Source organism: Palaemon carinicauda, chromosome 9 (genome assembly GCF_036898095.1).
Source record: "Palaemon carinicauda isolate YSFRI2023 chromosome 9, ASM3689809v2, whole genome shotgun sequence".
Taxonomy (NCBI): domain Eukaryota; kingdom Metazoa; phylum Arthropoda; class Malacostraca; order Decapoda; family Palaemonidae; genus Palaemon; species Palaemon carinicauda.
In genome coordinates, this window is record NC_090733.1 from 70,427,954 (window position 1) to 70,446,503 (window position 18,550).

General features: G+C 44.8%; 1 protein-coding gene across 1 annotated transcript in view; it reads right to left on the reverse strand.

Moving 5' to 3' along the window:
• LOC137646990 (RNA N6-adenosine-methyltransferase mettl16) overlaps positions 1-16,680 on the reverse strand; it is a 570,608-nt gene extending 553,928 nt beyond the window's left edge. The window contains exon 1 of the mRNA XM_068380072.1: positions 16,551-16,680. Coding sequence (XP_068236173.1) covers positions 16,551-16,563 — 13 coding nt within the window. The 5' untranslated portion in view covers positions 16,564-16,680. The remainder of the gene's footprint in view (positions 1-16,550) is intronic.
• Positions 16,681-18,550: the final 1,870 nt, after the last annotated feature.

Below are 18,550 nucleotides of genomic sequence, written 5' to 3' on the forward strand. Positions count from 1 at the left end.
TTGCCCGGGGGCTCGTTATTTGAGTGTATCAGCACTCAACAATAAGGAGTCCCTGTACCTCACTTGAACCTTGCTACGCAAGGACTGCGGCCTACGCAAGCTGTGTGTGAAGGTATAATAAAGTGTGACTCGTCCTAGGAAGTTGACCTGTAGTCCTTTAGATGGAAACTTTAGGCTAGGACTCTCCCAATACCACCTCCTCAGGGTATGGGGACGTGACAGTATTAGCCTAATACTAGGAACACAAGGAAACATGGTTTACCTGCAATGGTTTGAGGTCAGCTGTGCAGAGAACCCAGGATGCTTCTTTCCCCAAGAGAGGGGAAGATGAAGAAAAGAATAAGGGCTAGACAAACCTTTTCATTCATGCAGACTAAGACCGGGTAACAATGCCCTCAACCTTCTGCTACTTGTCCAATAAGGAGCCTAAGGTTTTAAACCAGCTGTTGTACAGCCACCACAGGGTCGATAGAGAACGTATCGAGCCTTCTCTGGGTCACGTCTTGCAGGTAGTGGGCTGTGAAGGTCGTCTGACATTTCCACACCCCAGCCTGAAGAACTTGCGTCACCGTAGGAGATGGTTTGGGTCATCTGTTACAGAACGGAGACTCGAGATCTGGAAGGAGTCGAACCGAGGGTCCGCCACCCCCGGATTCTGAGTCTTAGCAATAAACTCAGGGACGAATTTGAACGTTACCTCCCCCCATCCCCTTGAATGGGCGATGTCATACGAGAGACCATAAAGTTCACTGACTCGCTTGGCCGAAGCCAAAGCTAGTAGGAACACCGTCTTCCAAGTTAGGTGGCGATCTGAAGCCTGGAGTAATGGTTCGTAGGGAGGTCTCTTAAGAGACCTGAGAACTCGAACCACGTTCCATGGAGGAGGTCTCACTTCCGACTGAGGGCAGGTAAGTTCGTAACTTCGTATGAGTAGGGAAAGTTCCAGCGAAGAAGAAATGTCCATTCCTCTGAGCCTAAAGGCTACACTTTAGGCTGAGCGATAGCCTATCACCGCCGAGACTGAAAGGCGCATTTCTTCCCGCAAATACACGAGGAACTCCGCTATTGTTGGAATAGTGGCATTGAGTGGAGAGATACCCCTTGATTGACACCAACCACAGAAGACTTTCCACTTTGCCTGGTAGACAGATGCGGATGATTTTCGCAGATGTCCAGACATCCTGATCACAACTTGTTGCGAAAATCCTCTCTCAGCGAGGAGATGCTGGATAGTCTCCAGGAGTGAAGTCGTAGCGAAGCTACGGCTTTGTGGAAGATGTTGGCATGTGGTTGTCTGAGTAGATCGTGTCGCGGAAGGAGTTCTCTCGGAAGTTCCGTTAGGACTTGCACAAGGTTCGGAAACCATTCTGCGTGATACCATAGCGGAGCTATGAGGGTCATTGAAAGATTGACCGATATTCTGGTCTTGTTGAGTACCCTCTTCATCAGATAGAACGGGGGAAAGGCGTACACATCGATGATGTCCCACCGTTGTTGGAAGGCATCTTGCCAGAGCGCCTTGGGATCCGGGACTGGGGAGCAGTACAGCGGAAGCTTGAAATTCAAAGCTGTTACGAACAGATCCACAGTCGGGGAACCCCACAAAGTCAGGACTTTGTTGGCTACTAGATGATCCAAAGACCACTCGGTACTCACTATCTGAGACGCTCTGCTCAGATTGTCGGCGAGCACATTCCTCTTGCCTGGAATGAAACGTGCCGATACTGGAATCGAGTGGACTTCGGTCCATCTCAGTATCTCTACTGCAAGATGGGATAGCTGCTTCAAAAAGGTACCTCCTTGCTTGTTGATGTAAGCCACTACTGTGGTGTTGTCCCTCATCACCACCACAGAGTGACCTGCCAGGTATTGTTGGAACTGTTGAAGGGCCAGGAAGACGGCCTTCATCTCTAGAAGATTTATATGGTGGCACTTTTCTGATTCTGACCACAGGCCTGAGGTCCTGTGGTGCAGAAAGTGGGGCCCCCACCCTTTCTTTGAGGCGCCCGAAAACAGCATCAAATCCGGAGGGAGGACGAGAAGATCCACTCCTCTTCGTCTGTCACCCACCACTGGAGGTCGGTCCGTTCCGCAGGTCCCATAGGGATCATGACGACTAGGGAATCGTGACCTTGATTCCACCGGGACTTGAGTCGCCACTGGAGGGATCTCATCCTGAGGCAACCGTTGGGAGCTAGACGAGCCAAAGATGAGAGGTGACCGAGGACACGTAACCACAATTGGGCTGAAAGTTCTTCTCGTCTGAGAAAAGGACTTGCGACCTTCCTCAGCCTTGCTATCCTGTCGTCTGATGGGAAGGCTTTGTGGAGATTGGTGTCTATAATCTTGCCTAGGTATACCAGTCTTTGAGTGGGAAGCAGAGAGGACTTCTCGAGATTTACCATGATCCCCAGATCCTGGCAAAGTCCCAGAAGTTTGTCTCGGTGGTGAAGAAGGGATAACGCCGAGTCTGCTAGGATCACCCAGTCGTCCAGATAACGGAGGAGACGGATGCCGATCCTGTGTGCCCACAACGATATTAGGGTGAACACTCTGGTGAAAACCTGTGGTGCTGTGGGGAGACCGAAACACAGCACCTTGAACTGGTACTCCTTGTTGTCTAGGCTGAATCTTAAGTACTGTACTTCCTTGAAGACAGATGGACTGGGATCTGGAAGTACGCGTCCTTCAGATCCAGTGTACACATGAAGTCTTGTGGTCTCACTGCAAGTCTGACCGTGTCTGCGGTCTCCATGCTGAACGGAGTTTGTTTGACAAACTTGATCAGAGCCAAGAGGTCGATGACTGATCTCCGGCCTCCAGACGCCTTCTTTAAAAGAAAGAGTCGACTGAAGAAGCCTGGGGACCCGTCGAGGACCTCTTGGAGAGCGACCTTCTTCAACATGGTCTGGACTTCTGCCCGAAGGGCCTGCCCCCTTGCTGATCCCATGGCAAGGGAGCTCAATGACACTGGATTCGTCGTCAGGGGAGGTAGAGATGTTGTGAACCTGTGGGCTCCTGTGCGCCAGCTTAGGTGCCTCCTGGACCGCACGCGACGAAGCAGGAACTGGAGGGCGCCGAGGCGCTGGAGGGCGCGTGAGCGCAGGTGGCCGCTGGGGCGCCGGTGGACGCGTATGCGCAGGTGAGCGCAGGAGCGCCAGGTCAGGAACTGAGCACGTATGCGCTGGCGCGCTAACTCAGGAACTGCTGATGGGCGCGATGGCGCAGGTGGCCTCTGGGGCACCGGTGGGCGCGTATGCGCAGGTGAGCGCTGGAGCAACGTATCAGGAACTGGACGCGTATGCACAGGTGAGCGCTGGTGCGCTACCTCAGGAACTGCTGGAGGGCGCCGGGGTGCCGAAGGGCGTGGGCGCGCAGGGGGACCCTGGCGCGTAACAGGAACGGAGACGCGAACGCCTGAGGGTGAGCGCCGAGGCGCCAAGTCAGGAACAGCAGCAACATCAGCATGCAAGCGCTCAGGCGGTGCCTGGCACTTGAGGGCAAGAAGCGCAGTTTTGCACTCAAGACCCTTCAGCCCCGAAGGCCCCGGAGACTGCGCAGTGACAGTAACAGGTGGCGCGTCACGCGCAACAGGAACTCTGGAAGTGGATGGTCTGGGCGACAGGTCACAATGTCCCGAAGGACGACCATCCTCCGAAGGGGATCGCGAACGATCCCCGGAGAGGTCTAGGTTGGTAGCTGGCAGGACAGGAGAACGGCGAGTCGTCTCCCCCGCAGAGGATTGTGACGACGACGAGCCGAAGAGGCGCCTCTAAACTCCCTTATAAGGGGAAGATAGGGCTCTACAGCGAAGGGGAGGACAAGCCTTCCGCCTTATACGCCCACGAGGGGCCGTGGGATCAGCAAGCTGACCATTAATGGGCCTCCGAAGAGGAGTCTCTGTAAGCGAACTCCCCCGAAGGAGAAAATCGCCGGCAGGAGAGACCGTGGGACTTAGATCCTCCCTCAAAGGATGTTCGGAGGGAGAGTCTAAGCCTTCAGCTACCTCAGCCACAGGAACAGGAGTTTGGCTAGACCCACAGGATGTCTAGCCACAGGAACAGGAGTTTGGCTAGACCCACGGGATGTCTACGTCACAACAACATCAACCACAGACAGAGGATCTATCTCCGCTGTAGTTGGCGATTGTTTGACGGCTGCACCCAGTTTGATCATGTCAATCAGGGCTTCCTTGGAGGGCGAACCCTGAAGCCCCAAGGAAGCCCAAAGCTGCGATAAATCATTGTTAGACACAAAACCCTCCTCCGAGGGAGGAGGGGCAGCTGCCTCGCTATGGGAGGCAACGACCTCTCCCGAACCCCGGGATCGGTCAAAAGCACAGCAGTCTACTCTACCACTCGCCGGCCTCTCGGATGAGGCCGCTCGAGGGGGAGCTTCGGAGGAGGAAAGGGCAACGGAAGAAGAAGTCCTGGAATTTTCTCTCTTCAGAGAAGCCTCTGAAGGAGAAAGATCCCTCTTGGCCTTCTTCTTACGGCGCCAGGCAAACCTCTCCCACTGGGAGGTAGACCACTCCCTACATTCAACACATACGTTACCACTATCACACCGTTGGCCCCTACAGTGAGGACACAAGGTGTGGGGATCTGTGTCGACCGCCGACATAAAGGTCCCACAAGGGCGGCCAGGAAGTCCAGGGCACGTACGCATAACGGCAGAGGCCAACTTCAGTCACACTGTAAAAAGAAAAAGCAAAAAGACAGATTAATTATGGCAGTCAAAGCGAGGGAGAGCACAGACAGGTCTGTTCTCTTCCCGAGCAAAAATTAAAGTGAGCCTTTCACCGGCGTGTGTGAGGGGGGGGGGGTTAGCTAGCTACCCCTCCCTACCCCACTAAAACTTTTATGGCTCGTCATTCAGCTACGCCGAAGTAATTACCCCATGTAAATATGTTATTTTTATTAATAAAATAAATTTTTGAATATACTTACCCGATAATCATGTAGCTGTCAACTCCGTTGCCCGACAGAATTCTATGGAGGGATACGCCAGCTATCGCAATACTAGAAGGGGGTGTATTTACCAGCGCCACCTGTGGCCAGGTACTCAAGTACTTCTTGTTGACACCTCCTCAATTATTCCTCGGTCCACTGGTTCTCTATGGGGAGGAAGGGAGGGTCGATTAAATCATGATTATCGGGTAAGTATATTCAAAAATTTATTTTATTAATAAAAATAACATTTTTCAATATTAAACTTACCCGATAATCATGTAGCTGATTCACACCCAGGGGGGTGGGTGAAAACCAGTGTACAAGATTAAAGAATAGCTAAGTATCCCATATTTCATATAATCAGTTATCCACAATAACAATGAAATAATAAGTACCTGGTAAGGAAGTCGACTTGAACCGTTACTCTGCCTTTAATAAGATCGTCTTCCTTACTGAGCGCAGCGTTCCTCTTGGGAGGCTGAATCAACTCAAAGGTGCTAAAGTATACAGGGCTGCAACCCATACTAAAGGACCTCATCACAACCTTTAACCTTGGCGCTTCTCAAGAAAGAATTGACCACCCGCCAAATCAACAAGGATGTGGAAGGCTTCTTAGCCGACCGTACAACCCATAAAAAGTATTCAAGAGAAAGGTTAAAAAGTTATGGGATTATGGGAATGTAGTGGCTGAGCCCTCGCCTACTACTGCATTCGTTGCTACGAATGGACCCAGGGTGTAGCAGTACTCGTAAAGAGACTGGACATCTTTGAGATAGAATGATGCGAACACTGACTTGTTTCTCCAATAGGTTGCATCCATAACACTCTGCAGAGAACGGTTCTGTTTGAAGGCCACTGAAGTAGCCACAGCTCTCACTTCATGTGTCCTTACCTTCAGCAAAGCAAGGTCTTCTTCCTTCAGATGAGAATTTGCTTCTCTAATCAGAAGCCTGATGTAGTAAGAAACTGAGTTCTTAGACATTGGTAGAGAAGGCTTCTTGATAGCACACCATAAGGCTTCTGATTGTCCTCGTAATGGTTTTGACCTTCTTAGATAGTACTTAAGAGCTCTAACTGGGCAAAGTACTCTCTCCAGTTCGTTCCCCACCATGTTGGACAGGCTTGGGATCTCGAACGACTTAGGCCAAGGACGGGAAGGAAGCTCGTTTTTAGCCAAAAAACCGAGCTGCAAGGAACATGTAGCCGTTTCAGATGTGAAACCTATGTTCCTGCTGAAGGCGTGGATCTCACTTACTCTTTTACCTGTTGCTAAGCACACGAGGAAAAGAGTTTTTAATGTGAGGTCCTTAAAAGAGGCTGATTGGAGCGGTTCAAATCCTGATGACATTAGGAACCTTAGGACCACGTCTAGATTCCAGCCTGGAGTGGACAACCGACGTTCCTTTGAGGTCTCAAAAGACCTAAGGAGGTCCTGTAGATCTTTGTTGGAGGAAAGATCCAAGCCTCTGTGGCGGAAAACCGCTGCCAACAAACTTCTGTAACCCTTGATCGTAGGAGCTGATAGGGATCTTACGTTCCTTAGATGTAACAGGAAGTCAGCAATCTGGGTTACATTGGTACTGGTTGAGGAAAACTGCATTGGCCTTGCACCAGCTTCGGAAGACTTCCCATTAAGACTGATAGACTCTGAGAGTGGATGTCGTCCTTGCTCTGGCAATCGCTCTGGCTGCCTCCTTCGAAAAGCCTCTAGCTCTTGAGAGTCTTTCGATAGTCTGAAGGCAGTCAGACGAAGAGCGTGGAGGTTGGGTGTACCTTCTTTACGTGAGGTTGACGCAGAAGGTCCACTCTAGGAGGAAGAGTCCTGGGAACGTCGACCAGCCATTGCAGTACCTCAGTGAACCATTCTCTCGCGGGCCAGAGGGGAGCAACCAACGTCAGCCGTGTCCCTTTGTGAGAGGCGAACTTCTGAAGTACCCTGTTGACAATCTTGAACGGCGGGAATGCATACAGGTTGAGATGGGACCAATCCAGCAGAAAGGCATCCACGCGAACTGCTGCTGGGTCTGGAATCGGAGAACAATACAAGAGGAGCCTCTTGGTCATCGAGGTAGCGAATAGATCTATGGTTGGCTGACCCCACAGGCCCAAAGTCTGCTGCAAACATTCTTGTGAAGGGTCCACTCTGTGGGGAAGACCTGACCCTTCCGGCTGAGGCGATCTGCCATGACATTCATATCGCCCTGAATGAGCCTCGTTACCAGCGTGAGCTTTCGATCTTTTGACCAAATGAGGAGGTCCCTTGCGATCTCGAACAACTTCCTCGAATGAGTCCCTCCCTGCTTGGAGATGAAAGCCAAGGCTGTGGTGTAGTCGGAGTTCACCTCCACCACCTTGTTAAGCTGGAGGGACTTGAAGTTTATCAAGGCCAAATGAACTGCCAACAACTCCTTGCAATAGATGTGAAGTGTCCTTTGCTCCTGATTCCATGTTCCCGAGCATTCCTGTTCGTCCAGTGTCGCACCCCAGCCCGTGTCCGATGCGTCCGAGAAGAGACGGTGGTCGGAGGTCTGAACAGCCAAAGGTAGACCTTCCTTGAGAAGAATGCTGTTCTTCCACCACGTTAGAGTAGACCTCATCTCTTCGGAAACAGGAACTGAGCCCGTCTCTAGCGTCATGTCCTTTATCCAGTGAGCAGCTAGATGATACTGAAGGGGGCGGAGGAGGAGTCTCCCTAACTCGATGAAAAGGGCCAGCGATGAAAGTGTCCCTGTTAGACTCATCCACTGCCTGACTAAGCATCGGTTCCTTCTCAGCATGCTCTGGATGCATTCTAGGGCTTGGAAGATCCTTGGGGCCGACGGACAAGTCCGAAAAGCTCGACTCTGAAGATCCATACCCAAGGAGACAATGGTCTGGGATGGAACGAGCTGAGACTCCTCAAAATTGACCAGGAGGCCCAGTTCCTTGGTCAGATCCATAGTCCATTTGAAAATCTCCAGACAGCGACGACTTGAGGGAGCTCTTAAAAGCCAGTCGTCTGACGGAGCCGGACACAAGATCATGATACTGCTGCACAGTCTGTAAACTGTCAATCATGGGCAAGCGAGGAAGTACAGTGACAACCCGAATCTGTCTAGACTGTCTGGGTCGTACAGACAACTCCTTAACGGGTTGCTGAGGTTGCCGCACTGCGTCACAACAAGTCCCTTCTGTTGGTTGTTGAACGTCTTCCCCGTGACACATTGACTCCGTAAACAAAAAATCCTCTAACAAGGACTAAGCTTGGACTGCATGTCATGCAACACAGCTCAAGGTCTATGGGAGCAGGTGTGGTAACAGACGGGATTAGCGGCTGAAGTGTAACCATTACCTTCCCTGTAAGCATGTTATGCTTAAATAAAAGTCCATAAGAGGTTATGCAGCTAAAGGCTCCCTCCAAATGACAGAGTCCTCAAGGGAATATCAGAAGGAGGGAGAAAAGAACTTTCTCATCTACAGGGACCTTATCCTAGAAAAGCTAAGTTCTCTGAGTGAGGGTTCACTGGTGCAAAGCAGCAGACTAGAAGGCAACGTTATGAAACTGCTTGACAGTCTAGTGAGTTGGCAACAACCCAAGATGTGTTGAGAAGCATGCGGTAAGGTATGCAGAGCATGATGTATGCAGAGTATGCTGTATGCAGAGCATGCTGTATGTAGAGCATGTTGTATGCAGAGCATGCTGAATGCAGAGCATGCTGTATGCAGAGCATGTTGTATGCAGAGCATGCTGAATGCAGAGCATGCTGAATGCTGAGCATGTAGTAAGCAGAGCCTGCTGTAAGCAGAGCCTGCTGAAAGGAAAGCAGAGCGTGTGCATGGCGTTTAACATTTCTCAGAAATTCCATGACCAGTGCTAGAGTGCTTTATGCATGCTTGCATGGGGTTTAAACCATGGTATGCTGAACAGCAGAGTCAGAACGAGCTGGAACAACAATAGTGTGGTTTCCTCTTCAAGACTCCGATGAGGGAACACCTGAGGTTCAGTCTGCAAAGGCTGAATAAAAGACAAGCAGAAGGAAGGCGCATGGGTGGAGGAGGCTGACTCCTAGCATGAGTGGTTGAACCCAAGGGTTGCGCTTGCTGAGCGGTTGGCGGAAGCGGAGTAGCAAGTTCCAGTTCCTGTGGTGTGAGCGGAGCGCGATGAGGAAGAGGCTGCGCAGAACAAGGTAAATGTCTCGCAAGCTGAGGCTCCTGAGGCGCAAGGCTAAGGTGTTGTGGTGCTTGCCTTATGGAGGGTTGAGCTCGCTGCAGCAAGAGCTGAGGAAACTGACTCATGGACGGGAGAGGTTGTTGTACCTCAACCGAGTGTTGCATCACTGGTGGAGCAGCAAGTGGAGGCGGAGGAAGAGAGGTATAATCCTCCTGATCCCAATGTAAAGGTTGCCTTAAGAAAGGCGGAGGCTGAACACCACAGGGAACAGCAAACTCAGCACGTGTCTCAACATCGTACGCCTGGCAGGTGGAACTGCTGGCAGGTGGTACTGCGATCAGGCGGAGCGAGAGTAGGTGGAGGGAGTGTAGGCGGAGGCGGAGGAGCAACACTCTCAGCCCGACACTCACGCATCAAGTCCGAAAGCTGTGCTTGCATGGACTGTAGTAAGAGTCCACAACATCATACGCCTGGCAGAAGGTACTGTGATCAGGCGGAGCGAGTGTAGGAGGAGGGAGTGTAGGCGGAGGCGGAGGAGCAACACTCTCAGCCCGACACTCACTCATCAAGTCCGAAAGCTGTGCTTGCATGGACTGTAGTAGAGTTCACAACATCGTACGCCTGGCAGATGGTGCTGCGACCAGGCGGAGCAGGTGCAGGCTGGGCGAGCACAGGCGGAGCAGGTGCAGGCTGGGCGAGCACAGGCGGAGCGAGAACAGGTGGAGGGAGTGCAGGCGGAGGTGCAACACTCTCAGCCCGACACTCACGCATCAAGACCGAAAGTTGTGACTGTATGGGGTCGGCAGACACTAAGTTCTGCTGAGGTAAAGCCTTAACAGCAGAGATCTGTTGTGGCAGAACCTTACTCCTCTTAGGCGGAGTGTAATCAACTGATGACTGAGGAGAGTCAGAGCTAACCCAATGACTGCATTCGGGTTGTGAACTTTAACTTCGTACGTCTGGCATAGGTCTGGACTTAACGTTTAAGAAGTCTTGAGACCTGAGACCAGCGTTACTCTGCCTTTATTTTCTCCCCTAATCTCTTCTGCAGACGAGCAAAATAAGGGCTCAATTGTCTGCGGGTGGGAGTGACGGTCTCGGTAAGACACGCCCACAACCACCGAGAATACTTCTGTGCGCCGATCAAGGCCTGCTGAACCCTTATGCCCTTCGACATTGCTTCTCCCCTGGGCTTGGGAGCTTGCAAGAGGTCCCGGACTGGGAGGACGACTGGCGCGCACAAAAGTACCCTCACGCACTAATCACTTATCACTTTGATTTCTGTTTGCACTTATTTCACTGAACACGAAACTTTAAGTGGTTTGTACCTGAAATACGCAATTCTATCCTTTCTCAAAGTTAGTAATTGCGAAAACAGAATTACAATGTAACAGAAAAAACTAATGAAAGATAATTCAGTGGTTGGAAAGAGACTAAACACTAGATCACTCTAGAAACGTTTAGTTTCTTCCCCTAAAGAGACTAGGGAGAAGAGCAAAAAAACGATAACGACGTTACTCGTACGCCTGGCAGGCTTGAATGAAACGTTTATCCTCTTTCTCCCTCCGTCTCTATCTCTCTCTCTCTCTCTCTCTCTCTTGACTTAGAACCTGAGAGAAGAGCCCAATCATATATATCGTTAAAACATATTATTGTTAAAGGAAAAAAACTGAAAAGTTCCTTTATTAGGATCAAAACCATTAAGTTAAGAAAGAATGAACAAAACGCTAGACACGGTTACTCTTACTGCAACGTGAAACCGTGAACATTCTTTCTCTATCGTAACGATAGAGTGCAAGTTGAACGTTCTGAACGTCAACAACTGCAGAGACAAAACAAAACGTTAGTTCAGCTTTGAAAACAGTACGAGACTGTCAAAGAAAATCTTTCAAACTCTGTGGCGGAAATAGCATAATATGTTAACAGGTAAAACCGAAATGACGGGCTCAAAGTTTATTAACTTCGGTAAAAGACCGCCTACTATTAGGAAGGTCGAATATAAACAAATATAAAAATTAATTTTAATGAGTTTATAATAAAAGGAAGTTAATCGAAGAGGCCTATAAGAGGCGGAGAGATATAAAATAAATCTATAACTTTTGTTAAGCAAAATTAAGAAAGAGAGTCTATACTCTCTTAGACACCAACACTTCCGTCTAAGGGAAGGGTCGGCCATTGAAAAGTGAACGAGAGTTCATACTCTCTCGTCACCAAAATTAATCAAATTAATTCCAAAAGCTAACTAAGCTAATATAGAAGTTTCCAGTAAAGCGACAGCCGAAATCAAAGAGAAATACTTCACCAAAGTCGTGAAAATACAGTACTCCAAGAACATAAGCGTATCCCAGAACGTCTTGCCGGAAGCACGACAGAGGAATAATTGAGGAGGTGTCAACAAGAAGTACTTGAGTACCTGGCCACAGGTGGCGCTGGTAAATACACCCCCTTCTAGTATTGCGATAGCTGGCGTATCCCTCCATAGAATTCTGTCGGGCAACGGAGTTGACAGCTACATGATTATCGGGTAAGTTTAATATTGAAAAAGCGTGGTTTGTATTTCAGTTACAAAACAAAAGCTCTTTTAAAAAAGTCTTCTCTCTTTTTCTGTTTCTCTCTAAACATAGCATTAACATGTTCTTTAAATAAAATCTCTCTCTCTCTCTCTCTCTCTCTCGTTCTTCTTTGCTATTATAGTGTTAGAGACGTATATTATTTTTTTTTCAGAGAGAGAGAGAGAGAGAGAGAGAGAGAGAGAGAGAGAGAGATATCAAACAAAAATGTGTTTACAGTACATATGATTTTTAACAGCGTCAACGAGTTGAAAAACAATTAAATGTAACTAAGAAAGTAATAACAGCTAATCTGAATTCCTTTATTAACTAAAACAAATATCGATACAAACACACTCGTGTGCGTATGCACAAACACACACACAGGTGCAAGAATTGCTATGCAGTAGAGACAGACGGTAGGGGAGGAGGTAGAGATGGTGACTGCGATAACGTACCGTAACTCGTCACTGAAAGTGATGAAAATTAAAAATCAAAAGAAAAAAAAAGAAAAAATATGAAATATATAAATAAAAAGAAAATAAATAAGCTAAGTTAGATTAAAGTTTCCGTAGTGTAAGTTATGGTACGTTATCGCAGTAACCATCTCCACCTCCTCGCCGATCGTGTCTCCTCCTACGTGTGTGTGTGTTTGCGCATACGCACACGAGTGTGTTTGTATCAATATTTGTTTTAGTTAATAAAGGAATACAGATTTGCTGATATTGTTTTTTTAGTTACATTTAATTGTCTTTCAACTCGTTAACGCTGTTAAAAATCATATGTACACAACACATTTTTGTTTAATCTCTCTCTCTCTCTGTCTCTCTCTCTCTCTCTCTCTCTCTCTCTCTTCTCAGAAAAAAATAATAGACGTTTCTAACACTAACAGTGAAGAAGAACAAGAGAGAGAGAGAGAGAGAGAGAGAGAGAGAGAGAGAGAGAGAGAGAGAGAGAGAGAGAGAGAGAGAGAGAGAGAGTACTTATTTAAAGAACATGTTAACACCATGTCTACCTTCTCGCCGATCGTCCGTCTCCTCCTAGCGTAGCAAATCCTACACCTGCCTTGGCCTGTCTCTAAGGTAAAGTGACAATAAAACACATTTTTTATTTATTATTTCTATATAATTAACTTTTTTACATGGTTCTTTCATTTTGTGCAGTTATGTTATTGTTATGCGTAATCATATGTAGTAATTTATTAAGGAGTTAATATAGGTTTTTGGGGTGTGGAAAGAATTATACAAATTACAGTGTATTCTTATGGGAATATTTACTCCAACATACGATTGTTTTAACATACGAAGCAGTTTCTGGAACGAATTAAGATCGTATGTAGAGGTACCACTGTACGGTATCATATTTTTACCAAAAAAAATTAAAGAACCAATTAGTCAAAGGCCTGTCAAAAAAAAGGTTGGAGTGGAGAGATACAAACGTCCACTCTCCAAAGAACCAAAGAGTAAAAGTGACGATAGAACACAGGAGCGTGTGTGAGCAGGGTAGCCAGTACTACCCCCTACCCACCCATCCCCGTTAACTGGCGGTGGGGTGGTTACCACTCGCAAAAATTCTTATGGCTAGTCTTCCAGCTTCGCCAAAAGTATATTCTCTTATAATGAGCAAAAGGGTTTGTATTTCATGTTGTAACAAATAAAGTTAAGTTATTCCTTTGGAAGAAAATAATGCAACTTAAACCTCCAAAGATTCCAATTTCAATTACATTGAGTATCGCAAGTCCAGCTACATTTGTTTCTGTTAACATATATGGGGAGAATGTAGTTCATTAGGACAAGTGTAAACTTTCTTATTGATTATAAGATAGATTTCCTTTACAAAATATGATTGTTTCCTTGTCAAGAGAAAACACGGGGTGAGCCAAGAATACAGCAGTCTATGAGGTGTCACAAAGAGGCACTCCCCCACACTAGGTAATAGGGTAAGGACACGGCTTGTAGGTTAGGTGGGGATGTTATACGTTAGGGGGTATTCCTATGTAAGGATTTTGAAGTAGAACAGCAAAGGTTACGAACGACTAGCATACAGCAAGGAAATTCCCATTTTCTATGAACGCAAGAGGTCTTGGCCGTCAATATACAGAAGCTCCAATCTTTCTTTGGTTTCATTGTAGTTTATTCCATGGCAATGTAACCTAGGATTCCAACTACTTTTTCTTATAGGAAAAATTACGCTCCCTTCGAAAATAACACTCGTTCCCGTCGCAAATTAATAGTTTCAGAAATATATATACATCTATATCCTCCGATAATGGGGGACCCCCAGTGGGAACTCGGGGTTTTGGGTGGGGAAAACATACTGTGGGTGGGGAAAACATACTGGGGAACCGATATATAACCGTAAATCAGTCCTTTTCTTATCTATACATTTCCTTCTTGTATTTATTATAACCGTAGGAAAATACAAAACAGTATAACTGGATATATTTGGGAGGAGCCGTTTCAAAGGTTATTTCTTGTAGTAATACAGTAACCAGTGCTGCCAACGCCTGATGTAGTTTAAATGTTAGCATTCCATACCTGATGTAGATCAAATGTTAGCATTCCTTGCTAACATTAGCACCCATTTGTACGTTCGTCCGTTCGCACCTGCGCATATATAACCCCCCTGCGCAGGAGTTTCTCTCCCAAATTACTCTTTTTATTACCGTATTATTTTCTCATTTTATATTCTCATTCAATATTATTTATCATACATTCCATTTTACCTTCCTATATTGGGTTTATTTGTTTGGTTATTTCCTTTCCCATTTGTACGTACGTTCGTTTCATCAGTTTCCGACCTGCGCATATATCCCCCCCCCCTGCGCAGGAGTTTCCTCTCCCCAATTACTCTTTTTATTATCGTGTTATTTTCTCATTTTTTATTCCCATTCAATATTATTTATCATTCATTCCATTTTACCTTCCTATATTGGGTTTATTTGTTTGGTTATTTCTTTCTCTCTTCCTGGTTGCACATAAATACTTACTCTGGACTAGTTTTTTTATCCAGTTAATTCTCGGTATGATCATCTCATTTTATATTCCCATTCAATATTATTTACCGTTCATTCCATGTTACTTTCCTATATTGTTTTTATTTATTTTTGTTGGTTATTTCTTTTTCTCTCCTCTGTGTCTTATAAATCCTTTCTCTGGTCTAGTTTCCGTATTTAGTTCATTCATGTTTACCCGCTAGAGTTCTTTGTTTTTCCCTTAACCAATCACCACCTTAGACCTATGCAGATATCTCCCCACACCCCCCCCCACTTCCTTTATCCCTATTAGCGGTTTTTCATAGCCCTTGTTCCAATGCCTTTCCCGTTGTAACCTTTGAGCTGGTGAGGTGTTCGTTACAAGTTTGGTTTCTTTTTTCGTCTATTTCGTTGGAGCAAGTTATAGAGTCGTTCTGTTTTATCTTATAGGCAAGTCATTCACGTGTTTTATTGCTATTCTGAATCCATCATTCGTAAAACTAAGAAGAACCGCCGTTGTGGTTATACCTTTACTGCCTATAAAGGTACTTTTTTGGACAATAGTCGTCTACCTCCATGGAAGATAATATTATGTGCCATCCACTTTTTGCATAAACATTCGGACCATGAGACCCTCATGGATGGTATCGACATATCTTCGAAAACTAGTGTCGATTGGAGAAGTTTCTGTTCCCAGGTTACCGAATACTACGACGTTTTCTTCATAAAAGTAAGTCATTCCTCAATAGCCATTATACGGGTTTTGTGACCGGGGTACTTCTAGGCAAGGTTAGGTGGGTTTGTTAGGTTCTGTGGTCTTTCTGTACTATTTATATATTGTGTAACAGTTATATGGAAAAATTATTTAATATTCGAATGGAAATATTTATCATTTCTGCCACTAGTAATGTCATCGTGTCGTTGGTAGTTCTGTGTTCCATTCGTCACCGTTGGTAGTACTGTGAAACAAAGTAAGTCATTCCCCAATGCTTATTATATGAGTTTGGTGACCGGGGTACTTCTAGGCAAGGTTAGGTGGGTTTGTTAGGTTCTGTGGCCTTTTGGTACTTTCTATTTATTGTTTAATAGTTATATGGAAATATTATTTAGTTTACGTATGGAAATATTTAGCATTTCTATCTCTAGAAATGTCATCGTGTCGTTGGTAACACTGTGTACCATTCGTCATCGTTGGTAGTTCTGTCAACCATTGGTAACGTTGCTAATGTTATCGTCCCCTACATCTGTTGTTTAAATATTTTAACTCAGTATATATGTCAACAGTGTTAATATTTATATGGTTCATTTGTATTGTATTTCATTGTGTGATTTCGCACAGGAAATATATGATTTCCTATAGTAGATATCGTGATTTAAGTGGTTTTCTCATTCATTTCATCCGTAATAACATCAACCAATTCGTCAACTTATAACTAACCGAATTGGTTGATCTGTTTGTTTGCGATTGAAATGATCATCAAAATCGGTTAAATCACGTTATTTGCTATAGGAAATCATATATTTCTTGCGCGAAATCACACCATGGAATAATATACAAAATTACCCTTTCTTTAGCCAACCACTCAGAGTAGCCCTAGGGATTACATAGGGGTATGGGTGTTGTTATATGGTAGGCCAGGCCATAGGGTAGCACACCGTAGGAAAATGTTTTTGCAAAAGGGCGTTAGCCTAGGTTTATTCAGTAAGATTCACTCTATAATAAAAGCGAGATTGTAACCCTATAGAGAAATTCTGATACTCGAAACGTCACGGACTCGGTCAGGAGTCCCCCATAGGATAGACAAGTATAACCCAACTAAATACCGGGAGTTATAGTTTGGTCAAGCATTAAGATAAATTCCTATGCAACGCAAACACAAATTTAACATCTGAAAGATTTTCATTAATTATCAATAAGACCTTACTTTCACTACTCATAGCGAATATTGTCCAAAGGCTTTTGATATGTTGAAGTTAGCGCCCCAAAACGTTTATGTTCAGTTCAGCCTCGGGATAATACGACTTCAGTATTGGACAGAGGAATTTGTCTTTTCATCGGCACTCCTTTGCTTTCTTTATTTTATTTCTTTTATCGCATTTTCTTTTTATTACTATATATTTTAGTATATCATTTCCTTTCATTCCTCATTAAAAATACAATAATTTTCACCGGTCAGATTTTCAGTTTGTTTAGCATCTCTTATCTGGCTTTCCACAAATCTTTGGAAAAATATTTTGATATTTACGAATATTTTCCTTATTGACAATCTCAAAGAGCAACAGGCTTTATATTGTCTTCTTTCTTTTCTGGGTGTGCTTTCATTTCTTATGGTCTTTAATTAAGATCTAGCTAAAATCATGGGGCATCTGGCTGAACCCTAATAAAACTCGGAGTATGATCATTGTTAGTAGGTCGCGGACAGTGGCTCCTCAACATCCAGATCATTATATTGACAATATCTCTTTAACAAAAAAGGACTCATTTAAAATTTTAGGTGTGATTCAAAATTTTTACTTCTGAGAAACACGTGCGGTCTGCTTCTTTTCCCATTGCACAAAAAAAGGGGGGCCTATTGAAACAGTTTTTAAAGATTTTCGGTAATCGGGTTTATACTTCGAAAAATTCTTTCATTCTGGCATAATTTCTATAGTAAAACCAATCTGTCGTGGCCGCTGAGACGATTTCTAACCCATCGTATAGCGTATTCGTGTCAAAATGATTTAACCACTCTAAGGGGAAATTAACACAGTATTTAGACGCCATCCATCCAAACTGAGTGAAACTGATAAAGCGTAGCCCCTTTATGACAGAGCCTTCCTTTTTCACTAATCTCACAGGATTGACCCCAGGTGGCTACGATTAACCAGAAGTTAAATTCAGAGTCTCTCTCTCTCTCTCTCTCTCTCTCTCTCTCTCTCTCTCTCTCTCATAGTTATTACTAAGTGGGAACAAAATCCACATGCCGAACATTCTCAGCATATTATAATTGTTTATTTATTTTAACTATGGGATATATTTTAATTTTATTTTACCAGCCATCCTACCTCTCAATGGCAATGGAATTATCGGAAATTTAGTTAATTTTGTGTTATTCTTACCACATCTGACCTTTTATATGAATGTTATACTTGTCATTTATTTATTTATTTATTATTATTTATTATTATTATTATTATTATTATTATTATTATTATTATTATTATTATTATTATTATTATTATTATTATTTGCTAGCTGCAGCCCTAGTTGGAAAAGCAGGATGCTTTAAGCCCAGGGGCCCCAACAGGGAAAATAGCTCAGTAAGGAAAGGAAACAAGGAAAAATAAAATATTTTAAGAACAGTGACAACATCAAGATAAATATTTCCCATATGAACTATTAAAACTTTAAGAAAACAAGTGGAAGAAATAAGATAGAATAGTGTGTCCGAGTGTACCCTCAAGCAAGAGAACCCCAACCATTCATGAGCGACCTTTAAACCTTTAATTGCCTCCGGGCGTATCTTCAGCTTTTACCCATTTTCAAATTGGGTCCCTGTTTAGATTCGAACATATTCAACATTTAAAATATTTTTTTGTATGGCAATATTAAAAAATAAAAAAACCGATATATCAAAATAAAAGTTTAGTTTCTATTATAGAATGAAAGTAGATGAAAAGAAAAATAAATTAACATGAAACAGAGAAATAGATAACTGAAAACCAGTGATTAAGATGAGGACGAAACGCAACTACAGTCTAATGAGAGTCTGAATAAACACAAGAAGACTTAGCAAACAGTAGCACATTTCGTGACCATTCTAAGGTCAAGTTGACACCAAGGACTCTGTAGACCCTGGTTAATGCTACAATAGAAGAGTCCCAGTCACTGAACACGACAGAACAATCGCAGAAGTCTTATAAGGAGAGGTATTGAAACCATGAC